Source organism: Sciurus vulgaris (assembly GCF_902686455.1).
Source record: "Sciurus vulgaris genome assembly, chromosome: 3".
In the NCBI taxonomy this organism is placed as follows: Eukaryota; Metazoa; Chordata; class Mammalia; order Rodentia; family Sciuridae; genus Sciurus; species Sciurus vulgaris.
Window position 1 is genome coordinate 37,308,784 of NC_136463.1, and position 15,038 is coordinate 37,323,821.

The following is a 15,038-nucleotide window of genomic DNA, read 5'->3' on the forward strand; positions in this document are numbered from 1 at the left end:
TTGAGGCAGGGTCTTGATAAGTTCCCCAGACTGGTGTCAAACTTGCTGTCCTCCTTCCTCTGCCTCTAGAGTTGCAGGGATTAGAGGCATGCACCACCATGCCCTGTCCCATCCTTTTTTTTTTTTTTTTTTTTTTTTTTTTTGCGGTGCTGGGGATTGAACCCAGGGCCTTGTGCTTAGGAGGCAAGCACTTTGCCAACTGAGCTATCTCCCCAGCCCCCATCCTTTTTAATAATCAATTTTGAATGATAGAAATGGAACATAGCCCAGTGGTAGATTACTTGAATAACATGCTTGATGCCCTGGTTTCGGTCCCCAGCACTGCCAACAAGAAAAGAAAGAAAATAACCTAAGGATTTATATTATTATCTCCTCAAAATCTGTAAAGTATTATAATATTTATCATTTCAGGTTATAAGTAAGTTAAGTCTAAATTTGGCTGAAAGAGAGGTCTCCCCCGGCCTGGGTAATAATTTTGAAATAGATTGACGGAGTCTGTGCAGGAAGTCCTGCAAGTTCCAAACAATGTAATGTGTAGTCTGCTGTTGATGAAAACATTTCCAGAATATACTCATTTGAAAAATTAATTATATAATTGTAGCTTCTAATAAAAGGTAAATACTTTTTAATATGAAAATAATTTTCCTAAGAGTTTCTTGTCATTAGTTTGTTTCAAGGTATTTGATGTTGATCGTGATGGAGTTCTCTCCAGGGTTGAACTGAGAGACATGGTAGTTGCACTTTTAGAGGTCTGGAAGGACAACCGAACTGATGATATTCCCGTAAGTTTTGATCTTATTGCGTATAAGCTTCCAATAGAAAAATGGACTGAATAGAAAAATGGAAAGAGAACAGAATTTGCTAATGCTTTTTTAGTTGCTCTATTATGCTGCTCAAAATATGCATAGCTAAAGATTTAAAATTGGGAAGAGAGTTTGGTTTAGAAAAATGTAATGAACTGAACTTATTATATAAAGCAAGAATGAAAAAATAAGAAAATTGTCTTAAAATATTATATTAGTATTTTTTAAAATACTTGAGAAACATAGAATGCTTTACTGAATAATAAAATGAGAATTATATCCACTTACTCTTTTCTAATTACTCTTTTGGGTTGCTGTTTTTAAAGGAATTGCGTATGGATCTCTCTGATATTGTAGAAGGCATATTGAATGCACATGACACCACAAAGGTGAGTCTAGCTATTACTAATATCTTTTTATAAAATACTATGTACTCTAAATGGAGATGTGTAGCTTGTTTACTTATTCAATTAATCCTTCTGCATCATCCCTACCAAGTACTTATCTGGACCTGTAGTTAAAATACCTCCACATTATCTCTAAATTAGTCCATTCCATCTTTAAACAACTCTAGAATGTCTAACATAAGAATTAAGTAGACATATCTTGACATCTGTAGTTGTATCATCTTTATTTCTTCCATTTTAATAAGTTATGATTTGGCTAACATGATATTTAACAAAAGAAGCCAAACACCATACGTTATGTGCTGTATAATTCCACTTATATTAAGATCAGAAACAAAACTAAAAGTGATAGAAGTTGGAATGGTGATTTTGGGGCTGGATGAACTAACTGCATGAACTGTAAGTATGTCCAAGATGACGGAAATGTTTATCTTAAATTTGGATGGAGCGTATATTCTTTTTTAAGAAATTGTTTTTTTTCTATCATTGTGTAAGGGCCTTTTCTTGAGTCCTTTAGTAGTAATCAGAATACATGTATTTTTATAAAAGTAAATCCTTGAATTATTTGGTTTGGTAAGATTTTTTATATCATAACAAGTTTACTCCTACAGTTTATCTTACTGTGATGTATCTGTGCCCCTCTGAAATTGAAAATAATCTACTTACATGAGACGCATTTGAGTTAATTTTATGAATCTTTGTACTCACAAATTGACATGTATCAAGTAGGAGATTGGTAGAATGTAGGTCACAATGGTGTTATTAAATAAAGATTTTTTTTTTAAATGAATAATATTGGGGTTTTTTATTTCTGTAATCACCGTTCCATAAGGAATAACCATAGCCTTACTAACTGATTCTTAGTTGAAACAAATAGTAAAAATGAGTTTTTCAGAACTTGAGCTTTATTTGACAATTTAGACAGTCTTCCCCCTTCTTTTATCTCTCTAAAAAATTAAGATACCATTTATGTTTGATGTATATAAAAACAGAAACCTGGAACAGCTTTATTAGAAATATTTTAATAAAAATGCATTTATAACATCTTTTTTTCCAAGTGTTTTATAATCTATAGGTATTGGAGTTGGGGTTATAGCTCAGTGGTAGAGCACTTGCCTAGCACATGTGAAGCACTGGGTTCGATCCTCAGCACCACATAAAAATAAATAAAGGTATTGTGTCCAACTACAACTAAAAATTTTTTTACAAAAAAATATATATTTGTGTATTATTGCTGTCTATTTTTATATAAGATGGAATTTCTACTTGAGACTGTGCTGTAACAAGATTTATCTAACTACTCAGTTTTCATGTAACCATAATAATGAAATGGTAACAGTTTAGGATAGAATTTGGATTTTTTTCACCCAAACCTATTAACCTTATTCACTGGTGACTAGATTGTGTGTGTGTGTGTGTGTGTGTGTGTGTGTGTGTGTGTGTGTGCGTGCGTTTTTATTTTTATTTTTTGGATGGAGGCAGTACTAGGGATTGAGCTCAGGGCCTCATGCATGCTAGGCAAGCACTCTACCATTGAGTCACATCCCCAGGGTATTTTTCTAATTACTTACTCTTCTTCATTTTATCTAAATTACTTATTAATCCAAAGTTTAGTTATTGAGCTTCTGTAGTTGCTCAAGGTCTAAATTTTGCTCTTGGGGAGTTTGTGGTCTGGAGGTAAAGGTAAACAACAGTTATAGTAATTGTGACCAGTTCTGTGTTAGACATCTGCTCAATATATTATAGAAGCATAGAAAAGGGGCCATGTAAACTAAACTGTGAAATTCAGTGGTTTCTGCTGAAATACAGCATTAGAATAGTTAGTTAAATTGTGGTTAACAGAAGCAGTAGGCTAGAAGGTGATTCCTAAAGGAGGGAGCAAGCTGTAGGTCAGAAGACCTTATTGTGTGAAACAACCCATATGGTCTTGGAACTGCAAATTGCCTGACCTGAATGGAACAATAGATGTATATGTTGAAAGCTATAGACTTACATTGTAATCACATCATGAAGAGCATTGGGTATGCAGCTTAGGAGTTCATCATTATGCTAAGCAAAATAAGCCAAACTCAGAAAATCAAGTTTTCTCTCACATATGGAAGCTAGAGAGAAAAAGGGGACTCGGGGGATCAATGGTGGTGTGGGGAATCTTAGGAAAACAAAAGGGAGAACGATAAAATTATGGAAAGGGACCACAGGTTGAGAAAGGAGGGCAGGGAAAAGGTAAGTACTAGGGAACAAAATTGACCAAATTATATTGCTATACTGTGTACATGTACGAATACATAACAACAAATCCCACTATTTTATATAACTATTAAGGTACCACTAAAAAAATGTGAAGGAAAGGAGAAAGATGTATTAATAATGTCCAAAAGGAAAGAAACATCATGAAAAGGAATACTAGATATTACTGTGTAAATTTATCATGTGAACAGTGATGGTCAAAAGCCCATTTACATACTGACATTTCATTAATAATATTCATTATGAAAGTATATAGCATTTTGCTTAAAAACTAGAGTTGTAAATAAATTTTATTTTCCCTCAATTTTTTGGTTGGTTTACTGACTGAAGTTAGGAGACTGCTAAGCAAGTTTTCTAAGTTTTTCCTCAAGCAAATACATTGGTGGTACAGCTTATCAGTAAATATCCTCTATTTAAATATGTTCTTGATGTTCAAATGGGATTGAACTGCACATTTGGCTCCACTCAAATCTTTTCTTTCTTTCTTTCTTTCTTTTTTTTTTTTTTCCCCTCCAGTACTGGGAATTGAACCCAGGGTGCTGTACTATTGAGCTATATTCCCAGCTCTTTTTTTAAAATTTCTGATTTTAACAAGGGGTCTCTTGCTGAGACTGGCCTCAAACTTGGGATTCTCCTGCTTCAGTCTCCCAAGTTGCTGGGATTACAGGCTTGTGCCACCACATCTGACCAGTTTCCAGTCTTTTGAAGAGCCTCCATACTGATTTCCACAGAGGTTGTGCTAAATTTAAATCCCACCAACAGTATAAAAGATTAATACACCTTTCATATTTGTGTACTTTCACCAGGCAAATTTTAAAAAATATTTGTAATTGTGTTCCTTAAATATTTGTATAGCTTTGGTTAAATAAAAGAGTAAGATTATCCTAAAAACTTGGCAAAAGAACCCTTTTTTTGTATTTTGTTTTTGGTCAGTATAGAAAGTTCTTATAACTTGTAATTTATTATACCTATCAAATTACATTTGTAATTTTAGAACTGCCTTATTTTTTTCTTATATTTAAGTCTTAGATTTTTCAAGTGACAAGACAAAATTGATAAAAATTATTATGTTTTCAAAATCATTTACTATGGTTTCTTTGTTCATTTCTCTGTTCCAAATGCTAACTGCTATAAAGTTAAAATGAGTTTATTATACTGGTTAATTTTGTGATTGCAGAATCATTAACAATTAATTATTACTTTAAGGATAGAAAGTAGCATTTTGAAATGTAGCTTCTCTTCAACATAGTTTTTCTCTGTTGGCATTTCTCATTTTTCTGTCCTGGAATTTTGGCCCTTGATTGTTTGGTGTAAAACCTGAATGAGTTGATATTTACCAGAACATATCTACATCTTAGAATCCATTAAATTATACAGCACATACTCCTTTTTTGCCACCTATGATTGAGGTGTGGAATGAGGTGGAGCCTGCAGATCCCATTTTTTTAAGAGAGCATTAGAATTTTAATTATTTTCAATGAGTGAAGGGGAGATATAATATTCTGACCCCTATATATTTATAGGATAAGTTTATATTCTGTATTTGGGTATTTTGTTTGTTTGTTTGCTTATTTGTGGGGATTGAACTCTGGACCTCATGCATGCTGATAAGCAAGCACTCTACCAGTGAGCCGTGTATCCAGCCCCAATGTATTATATTTTAAAGAATTGCATAATACCGTATAATCTGTTCTCTAACCACTTTTTTTTTTCCATTTAACACTGTTGTTCAACCTAGAATTTTTTTCTGAATTTCATAAATGTTTATTAAGTGTCTTCTGTATGCTAGGTGCAAAACTATATAGAGATGGATTTTAGGATTTTCAGCCTCTGAATAATGTTCTGAGTATACTGTGACTTGTTCCTTTATCTTTTAAAACCATATTGCTATAGTTAAAAAATCATTTTCAAAGATAAGAGAAATACTTAAGATGAATGGTTATGGAAGGAATTGAGGGTTTTAATAGAATAGCTTTGTAGTATGAACAATAGTACATTGGCCTCTTAAGTTAAAGATCCTTTTTCTTATGTATTACATTGTGTATTAACAGATCCAGATGTTTTCAACTTCTTGTACTGTATTTGAAAAATAAACTCTTTAAAGCACTTCCTCTTTATTAAGAGTAAATAGAACAATTTAAAAAAGTGATCAAGAGAAGAAAGATCCTTTAATTCACTGTTAAGTATCATCTCATGATTTGCCTGCCCCTTCTCACTGCTTCTCATTTTTTGAATAGAAGCTCTTTGAAAAATGTGTGAGTCTCTTTTCTTTGTTAATTTACTGCCATCAGTATATTTGAGTCATAAAAGAAAGTGAGGGTTAAGCCAGGTATACCTGTAATCCTCAGGAAGCCGAGGCAGAAGGATTGCAAATTCAAGCCCAGTTTCAACAACTTAGCAAGACCCTGTCAATAGTCAGACAGACATACAGGGTAAATGTTACTAGAACATCTGTTTGGATTTAGCTCTCTAATGTTTTTTTTTTTTTTTTTAAAGAAAATGGGAAGTAGTATTGTGTGTGTGAGATTCACTAAGTATTTATATCCACGGGCCTGCCTAATCAAGCCATAACATTTGCATTACCACAAATCATAAAATTTTGTAACAAATTGCACTTAGGCAAATATTCAAGAATGAACTTACACTAATTTACCCTTGCCATTGTGGGAAAGTTAGGAAAATGGAGAGGAAGAAATTGTGGGGGTCTTTTGGCTAATATTTAGATTGTTAACATATCTAAATAGAAGTTCTATCATGAATATCTATAATTATAAAGGTACTTTAAAATCTTATGTATCATGATAATATATAATGAAAAGAAAATATATCAATATCACTAAATAGCAAAAGCTAAATGCATTATTCATTTAGGATTTTAGGCATTTGTTGGACATATTACATAACATACATTTGATTATACTTTGGCTGGTAAGGAAAAAAATATTGGCTTCTCTAGGTTTATGTAATTTTTAGTATACCTTGACATGTCAAAATTGTCACTTTGTCTTACTTAGGAAAGTAATGTGTTCACATATTTTGGAGAACTGTAATGTAGATATTCATTCTATACATATATTAAGTTTTTTTTTTTTTTGGGTGCTGGGGATCGAAGGGCCTTGTGCTTACAAGGCAAGCACTCTACCGACTGAGCTATCTCCCCAGCCAAGTTTTTTTTTTTCAAACTCTCTGAGCCTGTTAGTGTTGCCTTATGTTTCTAAAAAGATCTTAGAATATTATTAGGACCATAGAACATAAGCCAGAAAATCTTTTTTTGTTTCAAAATTAATAAATATTCCATTTTGTCCACCTAGACCTTTTTGTGGTGTTTCATAGGCCTTTTTTTTTTTTTTTTAATGGTGCTGGGGATCGAACCTAGGGCCTTGTGCTTGCAAGGCAAGCACTCTACCGACTGAGCTGTCTCCCCAGCCCTCATAGGTCTTGAAGCAGAAATATCTAAAGTTACTTTCCAAGTCTTATTGGAGAAAGATCATCCATGATAAGTACTTATACAAAAAGAATTTGTATAAGTTTTGTTGTTTGTAAATTTATACTAGCTGGCCTGCTTTTCAGATGAACACATAGCATCTGCTCTTAAATTACTGTTTTGATTTTATCAACATGACCAGTATAAGTTTAATAAACCATCTTTACTCAGATGCTATAAAAAATAAAGATATTCTTAACGAGATCTTTTTGGATATCTTTTTCAGATGGGCCATCTTACTCTGGAAGACTATCAGATCTGGAGTGTGAAAAATGTTCTTGCCAATGAGTTTTTGAATCTCCTCTTCCAGGTATGTTTAAGGTATAGATGGTAGTAGTACCAGTAGTTCTGTATCTTTTCCATTCTATAATAGCTAGCATTATCACATGTAGGCTACATAACCATATATTATGAAAAGACAGAACTATATTATCCTATACACCACTGGCAGATGGTAAGATAGAGCATGAATGCCCACTGAAACATGTCAAAATTTTGGGGGTATCAAAGGCACATAAAAGTACTAAACATAAAGGAAAAGATTGTTAAATTGTACTTCAGTAAAATGATTAACTTTTTTTAAATATATTTTTTAATTATAGATGGACACAATACCTTTATTTTATTTGTTTATTTTTTTAATGTGGTGCTGAGGATCGAATCCGGTGTCTTATATGTGCTAGGCAAGTGCTCTACCACTGAGCCACAACCCCAGCCCTGATTAACTTGTTTTTTTTTTTTTTTTTAATTAGGAGATGGCCATTTAAAAAGAGAGGGAGATACTATTAAGATAATGAAAAGATAAGCACAGAATGTAAGAAGATACCTATCCAATTAACAATATAGGGCATACAAAAAACAAAAATCAGAAAAATACAGAATCCTATCATACAAAATGTGCAAAAACAAAAAACTCAAAACAGGTACTATTCATAAGTACAAAAGAGAATATCAAAATATCTGATACATTTATGAAAAGGGGATAACCTTTTTAGTTCCTGTGGAAATATAAAACCATGCTTGTAATTCTATTAGATATCCACCAGAATGGCTGGTTTATTAGTGATATGAAATATTGTTGAGTAACAAGTAAGTGTAATCTCACACAGTACTAATGGGAATATAAATTGTTATAACAACTTTGGAAATTGTTTGACAATATTGATGAATTTTGGGGCATATGCATACCCTGTGACCCAGCAAATCAAATATACTCCTGTATAACTCTGCCATTTTTCACTGACCACCAAAAGACATATATTCTTATATGATATGTTCTCATATGCCCTGTGTTACAACCTACTACAGAAAATGACCTACATACAATCAATAGTAGTTGGATAGATAAATTGTGGCATGAGCATCTAATGGTACACTTTACAACAATGAAAATACACTAAGAGCATTATATTTAAAAATATAATATTAAGGACAGGGGTCTAGCTCAGTGGTAGAAATCTTGCCTATTATGAGTGAGGCCCTGAGTTCAGTCCCCAGCATGGGGAGGAACTATTAAGAAAATATTCTGAGAAGTACTTATTTGTTCTTTTTTTCTTTTTTTTTTTTTTAATTTTTTAGATGTTGATGGACCTTTATTTTATTGATTTATTTATATGTGGTTTTGAGAATCAAACTCAGTGCCTCACATATGGCTAGGCAAGTGCTCTACCACTGAGCCACAACCCCAGCCCTATTTCCTTTTCTATTTCCACTTTTCTTTCTTCTTGCCTTTGCTTTTATTTCTTCCCTTCCATTCCCTCCGCTCTTAGATATTTGGAAGTTAATCTCCATCTTAAAAAAACAAAACAAAAAAGTTTTAAAAATAACACAACTATGGTTAAAATTTAATCTTGAATCATTGATAATTCATAATTAAAAACTATGGCTAATTCAGATTCCCACTTAGAAAGAGGAGCTCATGCAGAAAATGTGAAATATTACACAGCCTAGTTGTTTGCACCATTGAAGTTTTATTTACCATTTTTCTCTGTAGGTTTGTCACATAGTTCTGGGATTACGACCAGCAACTCCAGAAGAAGAAGGACAAATTATTAGGTAAATTTGTAGTAATCAAATTCTGTTAACGTTAAAATGTCACTGGGGCTGGGGTTGTAGCTTAGTGATAGAATGCTTGCCTAGCATATATGAGGATCCAAATTCAATCCCAAGCATTGGAAAAGAAAAAAAAATTTTTCTACATTAAAATTGAATTGAATACCAAATATTTTTAAATTTAAAAAAATTTTATGAAAAGTAGTCAGTTTTCTTTGGTACAAAAACAATTCATGTGGGAAAATGAATGAAATAGAGTTAAGCAAAAAGTATATCTAACCTCTGTATTTATAGATAACTGGTATTGATGTTTTTTATATTCACATAGCTACATGCATGTATGTCCACAATGATATTTGTAAAATTTTCACAAAGATTAAAATAGTCTGGAGTACTGTTTTATTTCCTGTTTTGATGACACATTTGTAAAAGCCTTCTTTAATATAATTTTATAAAATTTATATGCATATTATTTACATATATAAATATTATGATTAGAAAGTCTATATGCCTTTACCAAAGGATTTACTTGGGACAAATTACTTATGGTGAAATATCTGGGTTATTTAAAATATACTGCACAATTTCTTGCTATGGTTCCGTTTTTAATAACTTTGGGTATCTTTCATTGTTTTCTGATATTATCATTATACTACCCGTTTGTATAAAAAGTTTGAGAACTAGAATGATGTCTCTACTAAACTTTGCTTTTAGAGTAAATTTTCAGTATGTACTTTTTCAGTTCACCTTTTCCTAAAAGTATTATGCATACAAATGTTTCAGTAGTTTGTTCTGGTTTGGGATTTCTATAGATAGAGGGCAATTTGTTGAAGTTGAGTTGCTTGGAATACCTGAGAACAAGAATATATTCAACATTTAAATAGGCAGTGCTAAGGTTGAGATTAATTGATATAAAAAGTGTATTTTCTAGGTTTTTAAGTGGGGTTTTAAAATGCTTATTTCCTAAAGTTTAAGCAAAGTCTATTTAATTTTCATAGACAGATGATTCAGTTTTCAGATGTTCTTGACAAGGTAGTTTTGATTTTTATCTAATTTTTAGTTATTAAGAAAATAAAATGTTTAACTGTATTAACATGTACATGAGATATTGTGATACTTAAAGGCTTTTATGTAGCTACAATGGCTTTTTTCCATTATGATACTACAGTCTAATTTCATACTATGGTAATATACTCTGAAGCCAGTATGACATCATAGAAAGAAAGAATGCTATGCGGTCTATGTATTTTTTTTGGTTGATTTTGCAACTATTTATAACATTCCTATTTTGAAAAAATAATAATATACACATATTTTATAGAAATGTATTCATTGTCAAATACTTGAGTTTTCATTATCGAGTCATCAGGGTAACTGCATGAAATTAGTGTCAACTCATCTTGTAAAAGAGATGTTACAATCTTTTGTAAAAGATTCAGAGAAGTTGAGGGACCTTAACCCAAAATTACCTAGACATGAGAAAATCAAATTTGGACCCCTTTTGTTAAAAACACTAATGTACTACTTTTTATATTCTTTATTTCATTTTCCAATAAATCTGAATTTGAAATTCATGGGCGGTTCCTTTGGGGTGCAATGGCATACACCTGTAATTCCAGCAATTCAGGAGGCTGTGGCAGGAGGATCACAAGTTCAAGGCCAGCCTCAGCAATTTAGTGAGGCCTTAAGCAACTTAGACCCAATCTTGAAAATAAATAAAAAGAACTGGAGATGTGGCTTAGTGGTAAAGCACCCCTGGTTCAGTCCCCAGTACCAAAAAATAAAATCATCGGTTCCAAATTAGTTCATTTTTATTTGTGGATATTTTGAGTTTTCTTTGCTTTTGCCTCCATTTTTACTTAAAGAAATTCATTTGGGGCAGGATATAGAGGCATATGTTTAAGGCTGAGGCATGAAGATCAATTGGGTGTTTATATATGTATTTCCATAGATTATTGATCCAGAAAGTCAACAGAACATACCAGGGGGATTAGAATTTAAAGTTGGTAACATATTATCAAATGTGTCCAGTTTTCAACAAAAGAAAATCATGAGACATGGAATGAAACAGGAAAGTATGTCCCTTATGTAGAGAGCAAAAATAGTTGATAAAAACTGTCTCAGAAATGGTCCCAAATGTTGAATATAGGACAGAAACTTCACTATCACAGTAACAACAAAAGAATCTCACAGGGAGAGGAAAGAGAAAGGGGCAGAATATTTGAAGAAATAACAAATGAAAACTTCCCAAATTGATAAAAGACATCAACCTACACATTAAAAAAATCTCATTGAACCTCATGAAGGATAAACTCAGAGAGTTCCACATGGAGATACTTTATAATGAAATTGTCAAAAGAGAGGATTTTAATAGCAGCAGGAGAGAATCTGCTTATCACAGGAGAGAGTCTCAATAATATTAATGTAATTTTTCTCTTTAAAAAGTATGGAATCCAAAATTGAGAGGAGCAGCATTTTTATTAAAGAGCTGAAGGAGAGGGGAGCTGTTTGAACTCTATACCTGACAAAATGATTTGGATTTTACAGTAGGTTCTTAGGCGTGACTCAAAAAATATGAGCAACCAAAGAAAAATATAAATTGGACTTTATTAAAATTAAAACATTTATACATCAAAAGATATTATCTAATTACTGAAAAGACAATCCACAGAATAAGACATAGTATTTTAGTAACATATATATGATAAAGAGTATAGCAAAAAAAGATAAAGAACTCCTGTAATTCAACAAAAAGACAACAACCCAGCTAAAAATTGGAGACGTAAAAATGGACTTAAATATACATTTTTCTGTTAGAGATGTTCAGATATTCATCAAGCCCATGAAAAGATGTAAAATGTAGTCAGTCATTATGGTAATGCAAAACAAAACCACAATAAAATTCTATTTCTTACCCAATAATATGGTTATAGTTTTAAAAACAAGTTTTGATAAGAATGTAGAGGAATTGGAAGCCTCATGCTGGTGGAAAGATGACATTTTATAGCCACTGTGGAAAACACTTTGGTGGTTCCTCAACACAGAATTTTCATGTAACACAGTAATTCTGCTTCTAAGTATATAAATTCCACCTGTAAGGTATATCCCCAAGATTTGAAAAGATGTGCTCAAATACTTGTACATAGTGTACATAGCATCACTATTTGCAGTAGCCCAAAAGGTGAAAATAGTCTGTATGAACATCAGTAAATGAATGGAGAAACACACACACACACTATGGACTATTACTTAGCAATGAAAAGTAATGAAATACTGTTACATACTATAGCATGGATGAACCTCACAAACCTGCTAAGTGAAAGAAGGTAGACATAAAAGGTCACAAAATTATATTATTCCATTCATATGAAATATCTTAAATGGTAAATTCATAGGTATAGAAAGCAGATTGGTAGGTATTGAGGGCTGGGAAAAATAGGTCATGCAGATGAGTGTTAAATTGGAGTTTATGAAAATGTTTTGATATTTAATAAAGATTATGGTGGTACAACATTTTCATTGTGTTAAATATCACTGAATCATATACTTTAAAATAATTAATTTCACATTATTTTTTTTCACCACAAGAGACCTCTTTAAAAATCATAATTCAGGGGTGGGAGGGGGGCAAGAATGGAGGAAGGAGGGACTGTATAGAGGGAAGAGAGGGGTGGGGGGAAGGAAAAAATAACGGAATGAATCAAACATCATTACTCTATGTAAACATATGAACATGCAAATGGTATGCTGTTACTCCATGTACAAACAGAAACAACATGTATCCCATTTGTTTACAATAAAAATAAATTTAAAAAAATTGGGCAACATAAAAAAAAATCATAATTCAGTGCCACTTCATACCCACTAGAATGGTTATAATAGAAAAGACTGTATATGGCAAGCATTAGCAATGAAGTGGAGAAACTAGAACATAGGTAATGTTGCTAATGGGAATGTTATGTTGGGAATTTACCAGTTTCATATGTTCATCAACTATTGGGTAGATAAACAAAACATGGCATATATCATTGATCGATGATTGATTGACTGATTGAGGTGGAGTCACACTGTGTTGCCTAAGCTGACCTCTAACTCCTGAGCTTTAGCGATCCTCCTGCCTCAGCCTCCCTAGCTGAGGCTAGGTGCTAATCACCATGCCTGTCACTAAATGTGGCATATGTGCCCAATGGAATATAATAATAATAAAGCTACAACTTAGACAAACCTTGAAAACTTTATGCTAAGTAAAAGAATAGATAGATTTTAGAAGACCATGGGTTGGCTAGACACAGTGGCGCTGCCTATAATTCCATTGACTCTGGAGGCTGAGACAGGAGGGATGGCAAATTGAAAGCCAGCCTCAGCAACTTTGAGAAACCCTGTCTTGAAATAAAAAATAAAAAGGACTAAGGGTGTGGCTCAGTGGTTAAGCCCCCTGGGTTCAATCACTGGTATCAAAAAAAAAAAAAAAAAAAAAAAAAAAAAAAGACAAATTGGTTGACAGGATATAGTGGCACATGCCAGTAGTCCCAGCTACAAGTTTGAGTCCAGCCTGGGCAACTTAAACCATGTCTCAAAATAAAATTTTAAAAAGGACTGGATAAGTGGCTCACTTATCCAGTACCCCTGGGTTCAGTCCCCAGTGCCAGAGGAAAAAAATGGTTGCATGTATTTGTAAATGTTACTAGAATCACTTAGTTGTATACTTGTAACTGATAAATTATGTGTTATTGTTAATTATTCCTCAATATGCCTCGTTAGGTGATGCTCAGTGGTGGCCTATAACTATTGAAATTAGCTTATCAATGGAAACAGTATTTCAATAATTGAATTTGTGGCACTCTCCAGAATATATTTGTTTCATGTTTTTCTTTTTTAAAATTTATAATGATAAGTTGTGGGTATTGTCCTCGGTTTTGCACAACTTCATTTGATGTATTGAATTTCTTTTGTATGTACAGAGGATGGTTAGAACGAGAAAGCAGGTATGGTCTCCAGCCAGGACACAATTGGTTTATCATCTCCATGCAGTGGTGGCAGCAGTGGAAAGAATATGTCAAATACGTGAGTTAGATTCCTGTTTATCTACGTATTTCATAAGATTTTCAACTGCATCAGAATTTCTGTGATTACTGGCCAGTAATATAATATTTCAACATAGATAAAGGTTTGAAGGGAACAAAAATGAGTATTTATATTGTTTATACATTTGCTATGGGTTAGGCTCTGCACATGACCTTCCACATAAATTTCTTTCTTGGCAACAACCTTGTAAAAAAGGTAACATTGAGCATATGGATGCCTGTATATGTCATTCACCTCACATTTCATTTAATTCTCAAAACATCCCTATGAGGAAGATGATATTAAACCCATTTTACCTGTGAAGAACTTGGTCCTGACATAAAAAGTAAGATAAATATCGTGCTTAGGATAGAAGTCCTAGGATATAACCTAAAGTACTGATGTGAAAACAAGTATTTTCTAAATTACATCATTTATATTGTTCTTCATTGTTAACCTTTTCCACTGAAAAGTTGGAGAATGCTTGGGTAAGAAATTTCATTTCAGAAACAACATTAGAACTTTGAATTCTACCATTGTTCCAAATAAAGAGTTAAAGAAGAAATTCTCATTACTAGTCTTTTTTCAATTTTTTTTTTTTTTTTTTTAGTTATAGATTGGCATATTACCTTTATTTTATTTATTTTTATGTGGTGCTGAGGATCAAACCCAGGATCTCACATGGGCTAGGCAAGCACTCAACCCTTGAGCTGCAACCTTAGCCCTAGAGTCTTTTTGTTTGTTTGTTTGTTTGTTTCCCAAAATTGGAAAACTGAAGAGTAATGCCAGGAATCCAATGTCTCCAGTTGTGGAGAACTGTTGGTAGATTGCTTATTGTTATTTACCAAGTTATTGCTAACCAAAATTCTAACAACTTGATTCCTATTTTTTCTATATTCTTTTCTGTCACTGCTCATTATCAGACTATTGGTAATTAGACTTTTTACATTATCTATCATTCTAACTCATTCTTTTTCCATT

At 32.6% G+C, this 15,038-nt stretch overlaps 1 protein-coding gene across 2 annotated transcripts in view; it reads left to right on the forward strand.

Annotated features, from left to right (window-relative positions):
* Nucleotides 1-15,038, forward strand: part of USP32 (ubiquitin specific peptidase 32) — a 190,808-nt gene that overhangs the window by 106,940 nt on the left and 68,830 nt on the right. For both annotated transcript variants that reach the window (XM_079131344.1, XM_079131345.1), the window contains exons 8-12: nt 667-782; nt 1,130-1,192; nt 7,168-7,251; nt 8,935-8,996; nt 13,955-14,057. In XM_079131344.1, coding sequence (XP_078987470.1) covers nt 667-782; nt 1,130-1,192; nt 7,168-7,251; nt 8,935-8,996; nt 13,955-14,057 — 428 coding nt within the window. The remainder of the gene's footprint in view (nt 1-666; nt 783-1,129; nt 1,193-7,167; nt 7,252-8,934; nt 8,997-13,954; nt 14,058-15,038) is intronic.